The sequence below is a fragment of the Triplophysa rosa genome, linkage group LG25, assembly GCF_024868665.1.
Source record: "Triplophysa rosa linkage group LG25, Trosa_1v2, whole genome shotgun sequence".
Lineage (NCBI taxonomy): Eukaryota > Metazoa > Chordata > Actinopteri > Cypriniformes > Nemacheilidae > Triplophysa > Triplophysa rosa.
Genome location: NC_079914.1, coordinates 5,875,986 through 5,896,201, shown reverse-complemented (window position 1 = coordinate 5,896,201; position 20,216 = coordinate 5,875,986). Strand labels below are relative to the sequence as shown.

At 39.1% G+C, this 20,216-nt stretch overlaps 1 protein-coding gene across 6 annotated transcripts; it reads right to left on the bottom strand.

Annotated features, from left to right (window-relative positions):
* Positions 1–565: 565 nt before the first annotated feature.
* Positions 566–16,802, bottom strand: abi3bpb (ABI family, member 3 (NESH) binding protein b). 6 transcript variants are annotated; one of them, XM_057326032.1, is made up of 20 exons: positions 16,623–16,802; positions 15,053–15,121; positions 14,656–14,788; positions 13,373–13,554; positions 13,227–13,288; positions 12,686–12,722; positions 12,482–12,553; positions 12,169–12,243; positions 10,323–10,520; positions 9,024–9,197; positions 5,673–5,741; positions 5,390–5,503; positions 5,202–5,291; positions 4,878–5,087; positions 4,647–4,752; positions 3,991–4,070; positions 3,009–3,038; positions 2,229–2,387; positions 2,016–2,138; positions 566–1,861 (listed from the first exon to the last, which is right to left on the bottom strand). In XM_057326032.1, exons 1-20 carry the CDS (start codon positions 16,786–16,788, stop codon positions 1,746–1,748), a joined length of 2,265 nt encoding a protein of 754 aa, XP_057182015.1. In that variant the 5' UTR covers positions 16,789–16,802; the 3' UTR covers positions 566–1,745. The 6 variants fall into 6 exon arrangements, with proteins under 6 accessions (XP_057182015.1, XP_057182017.1, XP_057182016.1 ...); XM_057326034.1 differs by lacking the exon at positions 10,323–10,520 and adding an exon at positions 8,190–8,255; XM_057326033.1 differs by lacking the exon at positions 5,673–5,741.
* Positions 16,803–20,216: the final 3,414 nt, after the last annotated feature.

Genomic DNA, 20,216 nt, shown 5'->3' with positions numbered 1-20,216 from the left:
GGCGCAAGCTGAGAATGGTGTAGTGGTGGTCAGATGTCTGGAAACAAACACCTGGTCAAGTGTTAACATTCATTTCCTTAACAGAAACCCCACCTGTGTCAGGCTATGCAGAGAGACTGGCTTCGATTACATTATCCAAAAAAACATATTACCGTGTCTATATTAAAGAGATTTTCTCAATTTGTTTTAGAAAGCAAAAAGAAGAAATGAAAAGGGACTGTTGCTGAAGTAGTCTCCTGTTGCTCTCTTACGTCTAATTTTCTCTGGGGAAGAAGTAATCTCAAAGTCTTGTAGTGTTTCAGAATGTCTAACAAAGTAGTTATCTTGTCTTTGCCATTCATATTTTTATAGCCGTATACTCTTACTGTGTAAGCCATTTATTGACTTGAGTCGATTTTATTTCTCCTAAAGGACTTTATGTCAGTTTTCTATCCCAATGTTGATACTTCAATAACATTTATAACCCAGGTGTCCTTGACTATGAGAAAAGAACCTCTGAGCGCTAAAAGATTTCTTGGGGTGGTGCTACTACAAACGAGGGAAAATAGGACGCATGACGTTTTTCTTAAAAAAAAAAACACGTCTGTTTTTTATTATTGTAAAATACATACAGAAATAGAGAATGTGTCCAAAACAACAACAAACAACACAGTTTCATCTTACAAACTAATTCCATGAAAATACGGATAAGCCAGATATACTCTGCCAAGAGGACTGGCAGGGACAAAACTGTACAAAATATGGTACCCAGACAAACTGTCCTTCAAGATTCCTTGAACAATTACTGTGGTTTAACACAGAGAGAAAAGGGGGCTTTGAAAACAACAAGAGAGGTGTGACTGTGTTTCACAAGCTTGAGGGGAAGATTTTTTTTATTCTTGTATAGGTTTCCTGAAAAAATACTTTCTCCATATACATATAAATACATTGCTGTGCAAATTGCAAGTGTAAGGTCTTCCTTACAATCTAAAACCACCAAATATATCAGGGCGTACACTGGAAGACTATAGCCGTGATATATAAAGCAACTGGATGTAGGTGTGTTTGAGCGTACATAATTTTCATACCAACTTGTAAACATAGACGTAGCATCTTGTGTCCATGCTTTCTTTGCTAGTGTGGGTAACCTGATTCGAGCCTCTTACTAGTACATAGTGTTGGGAAAAGCAACATCGCAAAGAGTCCCAGCTATACATACGAGTCATACAAGTTTAACTTTACATCTGACATATCAGAGACCTACAATATCAGTACCAAACTAATACAGCTGCCTCCGGCGGTAGGCAAAAGCCCAGCCCTTTCATACTGGAAAGCCATTACAAGAAACATGGCACCACAAACTTTGATAAATAAAATTATACAAAATATCAAAATAGTTTCAGGGAGCCAGCTTCCCAATATTTAAAAAGTATTTTTCCTTAATGTCGTTCATCACGTCAATGTATTTGAAGTAGTTTTTTTCCTCATATCTATTTAGTTTGCTCTAGTTACCGTACGATAAATAAAACGATGAGGCATTGTTTTGCTATTACTATCACAAATGCACTCAAAATAATTCCCTGACTCTTTGATCCTGTACACTTACTATACATGGTACGAACTTGGGATGTAAGCTGAGGAGTGACCGAACTCGCTCTCATTGGTGGAATAAACAGTAAAAAGCCTGTCGTGTGACCGTAGCAGGCACCAACCCATAACCAATGAGAGTTGTTCTTCAGGCTTCTCTGTGGACACTTGCTCGTCCTCTACCATTTCCCTGGAATTGGTGTACCACACTCATACCATGCAACATAGGTAACATGGGAGTTTCCTCCTATCTGGCCAAAGTGGACCGGCTCTTGTCTCACTGCTCTGTAGAACCCTGAAAAACATTTTAAAAAATGCATCAAACCTGGACTCTGTTCAAAAAATTAGCTATAATTATTTGAGGTAAAAGGTATATTTGAATTTCCTTGTGCATACGCTATCTAAAAACATCACATATTTGTGTTTCTTTCTAGTTGATCTGATGATACCTGGCCTGGAAGGCAGCTGGTCTGCAGGAAGCTGAGTACCCGTTCTTCCATCCAGGAATGAGTCTACAAACTGGCAGTGGTCCTCGCCATGGCCTGTCTGGTCTCCAATGTTGTAAAATTTACCTGAAATGAAAGGGAAAACAAGAGTTTCCAACCTACCGTAAAATGATCGTGACGCACTAAAATGGAGGAATTTGTTTTTGTAAGACTCACCATTGAGAGAGTCACTCAGGTAGATCTTGTACCGTAGGGAGTTGCAGAGTTGGATGCCAACAAATTTACGGTACCACGTCCTCTTTACGTACTGCTTCCCATTGCACTCGGAATAGGCATCTGTTTTGAAGGGGAACTGGGTCCAGATAGCATCTTTACCTGAAAAACCCCAAGATGTTATTTTGTGAACCGATGGGGCCAGATATTACGTGCTGGCACAGTTTGTGGCATAGAGACGATGTTTCTTTCAGTGGCCTTTTCAAAAGCTTATTAGAGTGCAGACCCCATTTTTGTTTATACACGTGTAAGCAATGGCCTGCTGGACGTTGAAAGCGCTAAGGGGCTGTTCCATTCATCTGTTTCCATTGGCTCCTGTCACACCCTCTTCTTACTATTGGCTTAGTTCTCTGTATCCATTGTTCCATTACTCTTACAATTTAGGTTGGAATAGACAGTACACAGGAAGAAATTGAGGGAGATGGATATCAGACTGGCCCATTCAAAGCAACTCAATCAGTACAAGAAGGTAACAGAGGCCTTTGTTTGAGAGCGTGTTGGCTGAATGGAGGAGGATGGTGTTATCCATTTGCCACTCTTGGGTAAATGTTTTGTCTGGCTGAGAACTTAGTGTGGAAGAAGTGAACTCATAGGACTTCTCCACTGCTTTAGCCTGGCTCTTTTCTCTTTCTACCTCTAGGACTGCTCATTACATTATCCATTTACTCAACAGATAGGAATTCGTCACCTGAGAGGAACAGAGCGCAGAGAAAAAACACGTACCTGAGACGTTCTCGCTCACCCGCGGATCCGCTGCAAGAGAAAACAATCAAATAATGAATCAGAAAAGATGCCTTTGTATAAGAGTTACTGACACACACAATCCATCTCCGCATTGCTGGGCAGAGTGCCTTGTGCAAGAAACAATGGTACAATAAATTCCAACATGCAGAAATAATGTTTTTCCAACAGATTTGAATCCCGTCGTGGAGAGAGAGAGAGCGGCTGGCATGAAGTATCATGCAGTATCTGCCAAAGCTATATGGGAGACGAGCTTTAGGGACTTTGGCGGTAAAATCTCATCAGTCCGTTTTTCTCTATTCTTATCGCACATATGGATTCTCTTTTCTTCCTCCCCTTGTTTCCATTCTCGACTTGTTTTCTGCATGCCAGATGAGGATTAAAACTAAAGCCCCCTCCTATAAAACATGTAAATTATGTGGGGCTTTATTTGTTCTTTATTTATGATATGTTGTTAGTGAGCGTGTAAGACAGGAAAAATCTGGCCGTGTGACAGCACTCCAGGGATGCATCTGCAGACTATGATCGGGCCAAAAGTTATAACAGTACGGAGACATGCTGGAGTCATTATGTTAGCAACAAATGACTCATTATGTATATCACTATGAGATAAAGAAAATCGCAAAAATGCGGTTTCACATGTAAAGCCATGGCAAATCTAGTCATCTGCTGCTTTCTCCTGGGGATATTTTTGCATTTGATGCCACTTTAAAAACATATTTCATGTTAATACCCGGACTTGGTTTGGATACAATGACTCAGGATCAAACCATGGCTAAAACAAACAAACATGTTGATAGCTCCGGGACATCTCTTATTAAAATGGCATATGTTGAAAAGATGTCCACAACAGAGAAACTTTAAACCTTTATAACTGCATAACTACACATTTATAAATGAGTAATAAATGTGTCATGAGCACATTCGCAAACGGTTATGATAGTCTTAAATTTGAAAGCATTACCAGATTCTGTGCTGAAAGACACCGGCTCACTGGGAGGCCCTTCACCGAGCTCATTCTTAGGCTTCACCTTGAATTCATAACTGCAAGACAAAGACAGGTCATGTGGCATTACATTAAATCATCACATATATTCATTTCAGATCTAAAGTTATGCTTCTGACAGAGCAGGAAGTCTGTATATTCCAGAATGATTAAAACGGACGCTGTCTGTATTGAAAAGCTGGTGGGTTGTTGTCAAATTCTGAGTGAAATGAGGTTCTCATTTCCCCATCTTCTGAGCCCCGACACTTGATATATTTACTCTGCAGAGTCTGAGGACTCAGAGTCTGTGGCCATCCCTTTAATGGATAATCCATGTGCGATGTAGAGACATTACCGAGGCCCACGTGCCTCAAGACACAGTCCATAGGAAGCCCTGGTTTATATTGTCACTAGATCGTGAGTCTATATTCAGCCTCATTAAAAGCCAGCGAGCGTGGCAGCTCCCCTACAGCCAGACCACAGCCCACACGTCCAACACCTTGTCCAGACCCTGTGATCTGTGCAAGTCCTAACACCCATGGTATTTGACACCCACGTGAACCAAAATACATCTATCAATCCCTTTTGGTTGCCTTATAAGGAGAACTTTTGAAAATTTTGAATTGAAAGTATACCTGCTTTCTGGTTTAAGGTTCTCCACGGCCGTATGAGTCTGGTTGGTGACCAGAATGGAAACCTGTTCACCATCAGGGCCTTTAGTAGTTGAGATAACTTCGTATTCTGTATAAAAAATAAAAAAAAGAACATTACGAATGAATGGCTTAAGGTTAGTTGCCAGACTTCAGCTCAACGGAGGCCTAACCAGGACTTTAGGCAAAGGTGTTCCTCTAATCTTTCAGTCTTACCTGTTGTCTCATTATCAGTCTTCTGCCAATCAAGAATAATGAAGGAGGGACATCCTTCCACGGTTACCACAGTGAGGTTGGATGGAGGTGTTCTTGGAGGGTTGGTGACGTTTTGTTCTCCACCTTCCTCTTCGGGGAAGTAACTCAAAGAGGTAGTGATTGAACATGGTTCTTCTGGTTTCTTGTCCGTCTTGTACACCACGTGTGGAGCTGGAGAACACAACATTTTTGCTTTAAATATGCTTTTTTGGCCCAAAAACTCTGCCTTGTATTTATGATACTGCATTGCATTTACAGCTAGTAAAGAATGAGAAGTGCCATTACCGATATAGCGTTCTTTGCCCATGGCATCAATTTTAGAAGCAGGAACTGAGCTGAATACTGAAGAGTTCTCCCACGTTTCAAAGCGAGGGGCTAGGACACCAAAGATAGAGGAAAAAAGTAAAGAACTGTGACAGTTAAGAAGTTTATGGGTACATTGGAAATAAATAGAGACTTGTACACGTACTGACCTGTCACTGATGGAGCAGAAGTCGTTTTTGGTTTGGATGGTTTTGTTGTCACAGGTGGCAGGTTATGGTTCAAGATCGAGTTTTTGTCTTGGCTCTGGTCTGTCCTTTTTTCTCCTGTGTACACAAACAAGCCAATATATACACAGTTTTACACAATTTCTTGACAGTGATACTTTGATAGACTTTTTGCAGTCTGAATCACGAAGGTATGTGCCCAATACCAACTATATTAAAGAGTTAGTTTTACTTGTCTTTAGATTTGCTAAGATTTGTTTTAACCCACCCAATCCTCCAGGATTGCCCACAAGATTAGGCTTTTTTGCTGGAATAGGGACACGTGCAGCTGTAAGACCTGCAATGATGAAATGAAAGTTGAAGTTACAGATTCTTCAGGCTGGAATCAATAGCCCACCTGTCCCCCTGAATGAATGGATGGATATGGGGATGCATTAGTAAAGGGCACCAAAAAAAGAAACACTGCGGTAAGTAGCCCTTCCTGTGAATCAACACTAATGAACACACATCTTACTAATATTCTCCTAATGGAATACATCTTTTTTTTCTAAACGGTTTCAATTCAGCCAAGGAGAATAGTTTTCAAAATGTCTCCTTTCGTGTTCGGTGTAAGAAACTTCAGCTGGAATAAAATATCTCCAATGGTTGTTTCTCATGAAAAACAGTGGAACACATTAATACCACCCTTAAGTGAGCAGATCTGGAACTGCTTATCTGCAAAGTAGAGTGGGTTAAATGAGTTTGAGTTGTCCATGATTGATTTTTATATGCTTTTTTCAGCTTTTCAAATAACAATAAAATAAAACCTCTAAATCAATAAGCAGAAGTAGAGCATCAAAAGGGAAAGTGTTAATCTTCAATCCGTCAACCTTTACATAAAGGCAAAGCACAGTCATCAAGTCCGATTACACTGCAAACATTTATGAGATACAATGAAAAAATATTCATACGTTAAAACAGTATTTAAATGTAACGCAAATTCTAACATTTGTCTCACTAAAATGAAAACACCTGTTGTAAATTAACCATAAATGTGATGCCAAATATCTAACAATGGTGAAATTTAACCAAAGATTTATTCATAACTTAAAAATATATATACTACTACATTCCACAATCACAAGAAAGCTTCTAAATGTATAAGTTGTGTTTTCACTTGTATACAACACTTTTCTAACCTAACATTTAGATGTTTTTTCTCCTAAAAGGTTGCAAAAAAAAGAGGTCAAACTCACTCGTGAATTTAATTGTAAATGAAAGAAAATTCCCTTGACTGTTTTCTGTCTGATTGCAAGGATAAAGTCTAAACATTGGCACTTCAACTTATTTCAAGCCTTCAGTTCTCAATGCCAGCATGCAGAACAGCCAAACGCAAACAGGCTGGAGCATGTGGACCTTTCCCAGGAAAACTGATTAATTTTACATTCGAAGCACCAGTTGAAACCCTTAGTTCATCACAGGGTAATCAAATTGAGCTCAGCTCCCTAAATCCTGTGGTACGAGTAAGAATTGCAAAGCTGGGTGGCGAACAAACCTCCATTCGCTGAAAATAAACCTAAAGACCAACAGATGTCATACTTTTGCATAGGGAAAAATAATTTCCAAAGAGCTAGCAGAGGTTTTCCCTGGCGGTGATCAGTGTTGTGGGTAATCTAAAATTGTTTTTTTCTCATGCAGGTGGTGGTACTAGTCAAGGGTGGTAGTTGCCGTCAGATTAATCTGGTTTTTGATGGACAATTTATAGAAACAAATAACGCTAACACATTTCTTAGGTGCCATTTTGTTGTATTCCACTGTTTTTGCACAAGCTTGGAAACAAGATATGGCACTCTATTGTTATACTAATACTCGTAGTCAATGAACTAATCCCAAAAGTTTGGTTATATTTGTTGAAGTATGACGATTTTTATCTTTAAAATAGTTTCAATGTACACTAAGGATACTTGAAGACATGAAAATTCCATATAGCAGATTGAAAGGGACCCCATCCCACATGGAAGCGAGTGACTACAATAAAGCATGCAAAATGTCATGCAAACTTTAACCAGCAGCAGCTCTCCTCTGCAGACGGGAGTATCAAACATTACTGCTAAAATTCACAAATAAAAAAGCCACAGAATGTTACAAAACAGTTTAGGACATTGCGGTGGGTTTCTGTATTCTCCAAAAGACCAGACTTCATGTTTTTCTCTTCAAAACAAATGCCTTGTAACGCTGTTTTAAAAGTACCATATTTTTTAAGAGGGTTTGCAAACGAAAGAAACATCTCAGCCATTGAAAATCTGTGAAAAAGCTTTGACAATAACACCACAAAGCTCGCGGCAGCATGGGTTCTGCATAAGCTTGCAAAAAGACAACAAAAGTCGAAGACAACATAAACTTGCGAGCGAATGAATTGACTGGTGAATGAGTGGACGGATGAATAGACAAAGATGAGTTTACGTAGGGGTTGCACCAACTACTCAACTAGTTCACCAATGAAGATGTAGGTCTATCTTGACTATAGGTTGATGCTTGCTTTGTACAATGACAGTAGGTGGGAAAAGATTCCTTCCACAAACTGGAAAAATATATTCAGAAGCAAATATACTTGACATTTACACAAAAAATAAAAGGCACACCATTTTTTCATGACTATTCCATTAGTAAAACTGAGTAGTTGCGCAAGTCCTAGTTTACAGGAGATAATGGATGGTAAGGACATCAACATGGGCTGAGTCACAAATGGAGATTTTGCGGGTTAATTATGGCTAGCACACATGAATGACGAGTTGGCTCTTTTTACCCATTCTTGCTCTGGACCACATGACTGGTTTAGGTAGCGAGAGTCCCTTATGCTGCTCACCATTAGCTGTTGGAGGGGAAAAGAGTGGTTGTTACGGAGAAAAAGAAGACTAAAGCAGCATGTTGTTTTTGACCCCAGAGCAGCCTAACAAAACTGGTTTATATATAACCTGGTTTGTATATAACCTCTAATGGACGTTAAGTGGAGTCATAGGTGGCTGCTCAACTGCCTGAGGGAAAGAGAGGCCCTTTAAGATTAGATTTTTGGACATGCCGACAGTCTGCATGCCCATTGGGCTAAATCACACATACTTCACTGACAGTAAAACTGTCAGAAGTGACACAGTATGACAGTCGATTTGCGCGCACACCGCACGTTGCAAAGAAAATTTGGCTCTGAAGAGGGATCTGCTTTGCGAATCATTGCTGCACCGAGAAAACTGGACTGTGGAGAACTTTGACATTAATTTGCTCTACGTTCTCCACTTCTAGCAGAAAGTGCAACAACCTTAACAGAGATTTACAAAGAGCATAATGAAGACAGAATTAAATAGAGAAAGAAAGAACACAGAGCTGAAAAACTGCTGAAACATTCAGATGGAGCTGATAGCTGGGATTTGGTACACAGTTAATGGTTTCTGGTCTTTCACTGGTCCACCTGCCACCATGTTACAAAAACCAGCTTCAATAAGGGTAGCTGGTCTACCAGCATGGGCCAGTTAAAGATCAACTAACAACCATCTTGGAGCAGCTAAAAACCAGCCACCATACTCCAAAACCTATCAGATCTTGGTGAAGTTTTCAGCAAGGAAGGGGTATGAACAGTTTCTTTTACCCCCATATCTTCGGGAGGAGTCACCAAGCCTGGGGGAGTAAGGTATCCTGCCATTAGGCAAAGAAGATAAAGGGTGTCTGCCCAGTGATGTCTGGTTCCTGGTGTTCACTGCTAGGATTGAATCGTTGGGTTTGGGTGAAAGTGAAGATACTGGATCTCTGCGGATGCTCTTACCTAAATGAAAAAGAAAACAACAGCAGCTTTGGTTATGCCTTGTCGGCTCTAGGACTAGAAATGAAACCTGTGTGAAGTCTGCTATTTTTTTAATATTATTTTCTGGTGAGAGATTTTACAATGTTTATCTTTTCAGTTTATAAATGTGTCTAAGTTAATGTGTCTTATACTTGTGTCTAAGTTAATCTCTATACTGTGTAAGTGTTGAATTCTAATGGTATGCTACATAATGAAGTTCAAGTTATTTTCAACCCAGTGTTGGGTCAAAAAAGAGACAACCCCAGCCATTGGGTTTAATTAATGCAGAAAATGTTTATAATTGTAACAGAAGCCAGCGTTGTCTAATAGGCATCTTACAAGGTTTTAGAAAAGAGCCAATTTTATTCAAAGTGAAACTTGGGCAGTTAAACAGCTAACATGTCTACAAAACGTATTAATTATTAATTGTGGATTAAAAATGGATAGTTTGACTACTACAGTGAAGGCGAATCTGATGTGTTCGTGGGTTGGTAAAGTGCAGAAGTGCATTCCTGTGAAGACAAAACATGGTGTAAGGGTGGAAACAGTAAAGTCGTGACTTCGAACAATAACAGAGACATATGTATATGAAAATGTATATCGTGTCTCTGAGATGGGACAGTTGTGATAGCCTGTCTGACACTGCAAGTATTGTGGGAACCGATTTGAAAACGCCTCTTACTGTTTTCATTGGCTGTCTTATTTACACAATCTTGAGACAGCTCTTCCTGTATTTCCTTGATTTAGCATGAAAGGATATCTGTCTGTTTGAGGCTGAAATTACAAAATGACTGCATTTGATTGAAATGCGGTTTGTACATCATTAATTTCCTGTGTCTGTGTATCACTTTCATCCAAACTGCCCCTAAATACAGTCAAATGAATGGAATAATGCTTTGAAGTCTGATATTTTGGGGTTTTGTTTTAATTGCTGTGAAAGAATGAATAGCCAGAGGTTAAATGTAAAACAAGCTTGTGCCAAAATAAAACAAACAACTATTTGTGTGGTAGTGAACCACAGAGGAAATGTTATTGCCTCATTACCTGTCAACCATCAGATCCTAAAAGAAGTATTTTTGAAAAATAAGAACGAAACTTCAGAATTACCAGTAGAACTATGTGGCTGCTGAGTGACACTAGGTGCCTTGGTTTGGGGGTGTCCGTGCTGTGTCCGGGCACCGTTGGGTAGGGAATAGGGGGTAGGGGTGACTGGAGGATGGGAGGGTTTAGTGGGTAGAAGTTGGGGAAGGACGGGAAGGATCTCCACCAGCTGAGAGGAATCATTTCTAATATGGCTGTTTGAATCTGTTTAAGAGAAAGTAGCAGATGAGCCCTCCCTGCTGTAAAAACCAGGGTACACAAGCATAAGGTGGACGAGTTGGTGAGCTAGTTCAAGATGTCCTGCAGCCCGAGTTGATCTGCACCAGTTTTGCTAACTTCGTCTACTGGATCAAACCAGGCTGGCCAAAATGGTTCACCATGCTGACCCTTGGCTCCAATAGCTGGTAGTCTAGCTGATCAACAATCCAGGAAATCTTGGACCGACTATTTACCAGTTTGTACCACCTTAAGCCAGTTTTAGCTGGAATTTCCAGTAGAGCTGATTATGAAGACCATAAGACTCAGAACAGGGTGGACTGTGTGTTTTGTTGTTCTTTTACATTCATATCAGAAATTGTCCTTTTTACTTGATTAACAATTACTCTATTCTGTCCCAAAACTCGAAATGGCCCTGATATTTGAACTAATTTAATCAGTTTGTGTCTTTTTGCCTGTATCTCCACCCTGTTCAATTTTGTTAAACATTTGACTTTTCTCAAAGGGATTAAGAATGAAATTGTTAAGCTTGGTCTCATAATCAATTTGGCTCCAAGTGGAAAAACACAGGGAGAGTTGAACAGTTATCTTATCAAGAGTTCAAAGACAGAGGAAGACATGAAAGGAGATGGGACTCCCAGAGTTCTGCCTTTCCCTGCTAGAACTGAAAACACTTGACTGATTCTTCTAGCGTGCAGTGACTTCATGCAGACTGAATAAAGGCCAGCGACCCAAGATGCAAAAACTCAATAAAAAATACTTGAATGAATAAAGGGATGGATGAGGTGAGTTCAGAAAGTAAGATGAAGTCAAATAAGTAGCTTTGAAAACAAGAAAAATGAAAAACAAGAAAAACCCAAGTTTATCCTATAAAAAAGTTCATTTTACTCATACAAAAAACTATTGTTGATACAGTTATGTATCAGATTGCATCGCAGATATACGTATATAATAGTAAATGGTTCTCCAAGGGAGTTCATACTGTAATATACCATGGTAAATATCACAAAAGTTGTTTTAAGGCTACAATTGATTTGCTATTGGCATGTATGAAGGTGTTTACATTAATTTATAAATTGTTCTAAGTGATTTTGATCTATGACCACTTCAGGTTAAACTCAAAGAGCAATAATAATATACTGTAGGCACACTCTGTATTCACATGGATGGAGAGAGAGAGAGAGAGAGAGAGAGAAAGAAAGAGACTTATTGACACAGTTATGAACAGATGAGGGACTAAAGAACCCAAACATTTATACCAGTTAAATGTGATTGACAGGTGATGAAATGATAGGGGACTGAATGGACAGAAAATATTGTGATAGAGAGAGATGACTGGTTATGATGGGTGGAGTGTTAGCAGCACGAGAACACGCAAACGCGTGACCATGCGTGACCGCAGAGGGGCTTTCACTGCACAGCACCCAGTGATAACTTACGCTCACATTTCCTCCAACAGGTCTGGAATCCTCATCACGTTGGGATTTGGACTTTCTAACTCAGTGGTCTTACAAGGCATGCCAGCATGCAGCCAATCATCATAGCGGATGTCTTTAATCCCCACCCATACCCAGCAAAGCGATTATCAACTGACTGCACATAAGATGCCTTATTTAAAACAGAACTTCTCGGTTACCCAATGGGGGCTGAAGCCATTTCTGCTCATTGGCTCTTGGAGCAGCAACAGTTCCTTGCTGGCCCATTGGTGGAGCTGTGGGAAATAATGCAGTGGTTCATGAATAGGAAAAAATGGATAAAAGAAAGAGAGAAAATGAGCAGGCATGCTCAACATGGCTATTAAGAAGGAGAAAGTATTCATTGTCCATAGTTTGTTTTGTAAGCATGATGACAAGTGCCAGTTTAAAACCAATGACTGGAATAAAACTGAATCCTGGGTGAAAGAAAAATGCAAAAAACAAACCGAGAGAGAGAGAGAAAGGAAAAATTACCAAAAGATGTCTTGGTAGCTCCAACAAAGCCTGGGTTTTTGAACAGTCCTGGCTGGGTTTTGTTGTGGAGAGCTGGAAAGAGGATTGCGATGGAACAAAGCAAACACTTTGAAATGATCAAAGAAATCAACAGCATTGAATGCTCAGTTTGCCCCATTTTACACACGCATGGTAGTAACATACTGTAGTAGTTGATGGTCTTACCATGTCGAGGTGGGAAGAGACTGCCATGGTTTCCCCCCTGTAAAAACAGAGTTATACATATTAATCTTCCCTCATTGATAAAAACCTATTGAGACAAAAATCAAACATCTGTCTTCATAACATGTGAAAGAATGTGGTAATCAGGGTATCACCACCATGTCTAAAGTGTTCCCGATATTCCCTGACAGGAATGCATCAATTCCAGATTCCACAGAAAAGCGGAGTCTCTTATATAAACATGGGAACAACTGGTTTTCAGTCTCCGGGGATTTAGAATATGTGAGAAAATTCATGGTTTCCATGACAAAGCTTATCCAAAGCAGAATGGACAATACGATCTGATAAAGCATGGGAACCATGCTGAGAAAAACGGCTTAAATCAGCTATAAGTGGTTATATGATCTAATAGCCAAGCTTTTCAGTCTGGTCAGTATTGGTAGTTTTAGATGTTTTTTTTGGGAACTTTTTCTATCTAAAGAAAAAGTGGCGCCTTGATAACCAATATACACCATGTTAAATAACAAGCAGCACCACTACATACCATAGTCTTGGCAAAGGGAGGTCGGTTGGCTTTGTATGTCATCCTGTTTTTCTCTGAAACAACTAAAGCAATGGGATTTACATTTGATCCACATTCAGATTTTCATCTCCAAAAAGCCTTTCAATTGATTTGTTAGATATCTATACCTCCCATGTTGGTGTTGTGGATCACTGGTTTACTCCACACTCCACTGCGGTCGTCTTTGTTGGGTCTGACGCCAAACTCGTAGGGTGTGTTGGGATTAAGGTTGTCAATCACAGTATCGGTGGTAGGACAGGTCTGATAGATCCACTTCCTGTTTCTTTCTCGGTAGCGGATTGTGTAATGCCTGTTTCAACGACAAATGATACAATGACTTGTTAGTATGTAATGCAATTACATAATAATGTCATTATACTCTCTTGTTTTGATGTCACATAGCTATCCTGCTTAAAATTCCAGCTACTCCATCAGCCTAAATTTTTTGTGAAAAACTAAGCGGAAATTAGAAATGTTGACTCAATGAGCAATAAAATGAAATAAGTATAAGTAAAGGCGGCAAAATTATTAATTGAAAATAAATCTAAACTAAACGTTAAACTGAAATGAAAAAAATAAACTTATATAGAAATATAAAAATAAACAACAAATAAATAAAATGAAGTATATAGAATTCCTAAAAACTACAATAAAACTGAAAATAAAATTACAATAACTGGACACACCCATCCATCCAAACAACAATATATGCTGGCAACCAGTGATGCTACAAGTTGTACAGATGAGGTCTCAGTTTCTTAGTGAACGGTTTTACATCACCATAGCAGTGGTCAGGCATTAAACACGGCCGGTTTGTTAAGAGCAGCATTGCTTCAAAACCTTAGCTCTCTTTTGGCCTGGGTCAGCATTTCCAGTGGCCTTTCCAAAAGTTTCCCCTAAAGAAAAAAAGGGGTTCCATACTTCTGTATATGAAATCCAGATCATTTGAGGGAAATGGAAAGCATGTTGGTACGTCCCAACAGTGCGTGTATCCTCAAAAAGCATTTAAACATGCAGACGCACCGCACCTGCAGTGGCCATATCCATATTCCACGTTTCTTATTCCTTTTTGTAGAAAAACATCACACTCGTCGAATGGGTCTCTATTGAGCGATTGCATGATATAAATCTCGTCTCTTGTCAGTGCAGTGCAGAGCATTGAATTACAACCTGGAAACCTGAGAAAATCTAGGATCCTTTACATGCACAGCAATTCTTCTGCAGATAGGGCCCCTAAATATTAGAGACAGGTGCCGTGATATTTCATTATCTTGTTTCTCCGTGTTTTTTTAAGTTAAATGGTCCCTAAATATTAAGTGAAGTGAATGGAGTCTTCCTCTGGGATTTGAAACACTCACATGGAACATGTGATGAAGGAAAAAGTGAAATCCAGATGTGGTGTGTAACTCACCCATCCTCCAAGCAGTCGTTCATGATGTTTCCTTCGTATGGCGTCTTTAAGTAGGTTCCCCAGGACAAGAGCACTGACGTAGATGTGATAGAGTCGATCACCAGATGAAGAGGTTTGTCCAGGTTCACCTTACCTGTTTCACACCCAAATGTATTATTTGGTGTATTAGTTAGCAGTGAAATGTGTTCTACCTAATGCTGCGTGGACATTTAAATCCAACTTCAAGTTTAAAAGCATATTGTAGCATATTGTGTACTTAATAAACTTAGTGTATTAAATTACCTTTGTACTTTGTTTTTTAAACTCATTGTCAATACCTGTTGTAATGTATTTGTTTGCAAAAAGACTTGTATTGCTAATATACTACGACCACCAAAGTACTGTAAGCATCTTGCACCTGTACAGTGCTTCTTCACATCATTGGTTGGGATGGGTTGAACAGCCACTAGGTACTTAGGCTCTGCATCTGTAAAGACATCAAATTATTTGAGGGTTGAATCAAAACGTATAAAAAGATAGTTCTATTGTTGCTATAAATGAAAACATTATTTGGCCAACAAGAATCAGATAAGCAAACATCCAAACAAGAGATAACCTGGCCACAGCATGCATCAACAGAATTTATTTTTTGCAATAAAAATTCTAAAAGATTCTTGTGGACTTTTGTTTAGTAAAAAGTCATTCATTGCTTAATGTGAAGCTTTTCACAGTTTACAGATCTTTCATGTTTGCTTAACATCCATTTTTCCATTGCAACCCCGAATAAAATTGAATATAAACCTAATTATTTATGTCTTTCGTCTTGTGACGATGGAAAAAATCATTTCGGCCCATTAGCGTGATATCAAATACGCCAGTCAAACAAAAAAGTGTCAAACACAACAAGACATCAGACATTTGTTTGTCTATGTGTGCCTTGTCAGGCTGGGAAAATGCCATTAACCGCTTTCGTGTTTCGACCATCTGGTGTGCATGTGTATTATATTCAAATCTCACCACACACTGTAAATTTTGGAACGATGATCATCTAGCCAACAGCCAATATTGAATAATGATGTGGCTGTGTATTTCCGTGCTAAATAGTGAAGGTAAAAAATCAAAACCTTTGCCAAAACTCAGAGGCCCTTCCTTTAGGAACAAGCATTGCTTTGTTTGGGAGCTTCTGAATAAGCATTTTCGTGCAATTATTTATACCTGCGCCAGTTCTTTCCATTGCACAAATCTTCAAAGCGCTTGACTTGGAGACTAGCATATGAGACATTGTCCAATTACAGGCTCGAACAAGCCCTCCTGCGCTTGTGGAACAAGACCAGTGCGTTGACCAAACCAAACAGGGCATAGCTATACTAAAGAAAGTGAGAATTGCGTGCCATCTCCAGTGGCTCTGAATTGCAATTTCAATCTCAACAATTGTGCCTAGTCAAAACGTAGGCGGTTCCAAATGCTTTAGAAACTAAATGAACCACCTGGTGTGGGCCCATTATCCCAAAACTAACATTAGCTTTAGGGTACAGGGTGTTTGACCTAACGATAACCTCTTTAGACTGAACTCCGGAATTGGCGCTCCTGGGAAAATGGAGGTTAATGAAGATAAATGGACTACAGGAAATCATTTTACAGGGAACAATAAACATGGCTAATGTTACCGGCAGTAACGCGCAACCTTTTCACCTTGTCAAAGTGATCTCCTCTGGCATGAAAGAAGTGTCATAGGGCCTTCTTCATTTTTTCGGGTTACCGTAAATACTGTGGTTACGAAAGCCGTAACAAATAGCATTCATTTGGGGTTCAATTGCAGTTCGATTTTCAAATAATAGCACACTTGGCAAACTCTGCGTGATGAAATCAAGATGGTAGTTTTGATGGGTCAAGGAATGAACCTTGCAGTTTTGTGGCTTTTCTTTCGGATTGAGAAGCAAAGAATTTAGTATCGAACGTCAAAAATGGATGTCTGTGGTTGGATTTACCAATCTCAGTCTCATAGGGTTCTCCATTCTCTGGAAGTTGGATGAACTGCTTGGAGAACATGCTGGAACCATAGCCAAGGATGTAGCCTTCGAGTTTAATATCAGGGTTGGGCCGAACAAACTTCAAAACGATGGTATCACCGGTGGCGTTGATGCGAACCTTCATATTCTGTCTTCTTACTGTGAAAAGAGAGAAATTATATTTGATTTATGTTAATTGTATTCATGAAAAGTGCTGCACCTCTTTAAGAAATCAGAGCATTTCTACGTTTGACAATCCATGACAGTAAAGAGGAATTTTACAAAAAGAGAAAATGGTGATTTTCAGAACACCACAATGAATAAATGATTAATTACTTATGCAGTAAAAGAGGTAGAACTTTATGCTTCCCATGTGTTGGATGGAGTTGTGAATTTATAGGGTTTATTGATTTACGGGGCCAATGGGGAATGGAAGGGAGCACTTTTGAGGAGGTGGTGTGTGCCATGAAAATCGTTGTGGAGGTAAATCAAGGACAATCGTTTTCGCAGTTGAACTCCTCATCACTTCGCTCCAAGCACAGTAGCATGTGGACCTCCAATTATATTCCAAGAAATAAGCTTTTGAGCGCAACATTCTGATCATCATCATCTCTCAGCACCTGCATCAAGCTATTAATTATAAATAACCTCCTTTACACCATCGTCTTATTTCGCCACTGTTTGGTTGAATCATTTGCAGGATGGGAAATGTCTCGAGTCAGTTTCAGAACCCTTCTAAATCCAATAAGCCACCAGGCTGAGTGGAGATCTTTCCTTTTCCACCTTTTCCCCATCCATCACAAGCGTTTAACGATTACACTGGTTTAAAGAGGCCACTAGACGTCCTCCTTAAACTGATTTAGACCAGCTTGGGCTATGCTTTTGGAAAAAGATGCATCTACTGTATTTTACATTTACAAAAAATTACAAGTTGGGCGGGTCTTGCTCGACGGCCCCATCATTTAAAGTTACCATAAAGCATCATTCTAACCAAAACGCCTGTTAATCAGACTCATTAAGTAGACGCTTTTCAGATGGCCCTATGGGAGTTGGAAAATCTACAGGCTAATTCAGTAACTCTTTTCCTTTAGAGTGTCTTAATCTTCGGAATCAGTTAAACAAACAGCGGAGAGGAAGTGTGTGTGGTCAGGAAAGCCGTCGGATTTGCGTGTGGGGAAAACGCATACTTTCGAGTCGCTCGATTCATTGTAAAATAAACTCCTCGGTGGCGTGTATACAAAGATCCAGCAAGTTAAGGTGAACCCTATTGAAGTTATTCCCCGGCAATGCACAAAAAATGTACTGTATCACTTTGATTGACTGTAATTAAAAGGCAGGCACAGTCTTGTTCCTGTGTTTATTCTTCAATGTCTGTTTTGATTTCTGAAGTGTGTCAGTGTACCTTTAGGCTGCGGTTGAGGCTCTTAGTCACGGACGGGCATGACACTTGTGGTTGAGTTGTGTTATTATTATTGGTTTACCTGTTCTCACCAGCTTGTCAACACAGAGCTTTTAAAAGTTGCGGCTGAGAGATATTTTCCGCTCCCTGAAGGTTTATATAGTTTTACATCTATTAAAATGTCTGTTTGGATTTTTTACCACACCAGTGGAGAAGGGCTGGACAAGGGTTTGACCATGATGGTTGAGGAAAAGATTTTTGATGAAATCATTGCTATTTTAAAAGCAATGGAATAATGAATCAGGTGGATTCGTGTTGTAATGTTAAATATTGCAAGTTAACATCTTGCAATCCTCAAGTCTTGGCCATAAATAATTAAATTAGTCTGTGGCATTAATCCATACGTGGGAATGTGGTATAAAGGAAGAGACTATTTTCAACATTCATCATTAGTGTTTTTACAAATTATGTTTTAGAAAATGTCCCTGAAGGCATAATCATTCTTTTTGTACAAATCAGCAAGCAAAACGGGATCACGTTTTGACTTTGAGAGCACAAAACATTTCCTATCCCTGAAGCAATTAATAGACTTTAAGTAGACAGTTGTGTTGCACTTTCTTGGCAAAGTCAATGAAATAACTGGTTGCAACGTGTTTTAATGTGAGTGGTTTATTGTATTTTTCACACCAAAGACCTTCAGACAGTCTTAGACTCCAATAAAAAAGAAACTTCATTCATACAACAACAATTCATCTTTTCTGTTATTGTGAATACAGAGATTTGACACTGTGCTCCCAAAAGGAGAGAACCACAAAGGGTGGGCCAATAGCACAAATATGAGGTGAAATAAAAGGGGGGAGGTATATCTTATTTGACACGAGTGACAAGCATAATCATGCATGCTTTTTCCTGGAGCTGAAGTTTGAATGGGTTCCAGACCCAAGCCGATCAGCCCATATCCAAAGCCCTGCCCCAAGCTGCGTTCTGTCTGATATGGTTCTTTCTCAGTTTGTTGCATGAATACGGTCCAATTCATTATTGGACCTAGGGATGTCTGGCATTTGTTCCACGTAATTTACAAACACACTGATTTTTATAAAGGCCTGTTTGATTCGCAGCATTTCTTCTTGGACAAAGGCCACGCTACGCAAGGTTCATGCCAAATCTACATTCGGCATTCGTTCGCTTTATCAAAAAGGGATTTATTTTGAAAATGGTTCCATGTGTTCTATTCTCACTTTGTTTTTGTTTTTTCTTCAGAAGTCTCAAGACTTTAAATAAACAAATTTGGGAAAATTAGAAGTGATTTTTCATTTGCAATGAACAGTCATCCAAGGATAAATAAGCACTTTCCAAGGAAAATCTAAGGGCTCGTTTGCTCAACATGCAGGTCAAACATGACCCAGATATTCAGGGGGATGATTTAAAAATGGCACTAAACTTCAGAAGGAGTTAATCACCCGAGGGCCTGGAGGGAGCGTAAATCTACCGATTTCCCAGACTTGAGAGAATCATTCATCTTCTAGTCACATTTACAACAGCACTGATCTCTACACTCAACAGCTGCTCTCTTCTTCCCTTCCCAATCCTTTCATCTACTGTACGAAGTTTTGTCCACAACGTTTAGTAAAGTGCAAAAGCTAAACTAGTTCTTTTATGTATTTTTTACAATACATAAAATGTATTTTTTATGTATTTACATAAAAAATACATAAAAATGTATTTTTTATGTATTTATGTATTTTTTACAATACATAAACTATCAAAGCATGTGCAATCTCCCAAGTTACACTATTTATAAATCCTAAAGTAATAATAAACCGACATAATGAAAAGGAAGTGACATCATTTGAGTTGCCAAGGAGTCGACTTCAAACGTTGACTAGTTCTACTCTCATTTCCCTTACGAACATTAACCATGGTTTAAAACCAAAAGAATCATGGTTTTACTACAGTTACTATAGTAAAACCACGCCAATAGTAATCAATGCACCAAAAAAACATGGTTACTACACATTTACCACAAAACATTTTTTCGTAAGAACAGTCATGATTTGTTGATTTCTACAGAACAAATCTACTTTGCATAACTAGTAAGAAAAAAGTTCATTAATATTAGCTTATTTCTAGAAAAAATATTGTTGACATGTTGCTAATGCTAACGATGGGAGCAA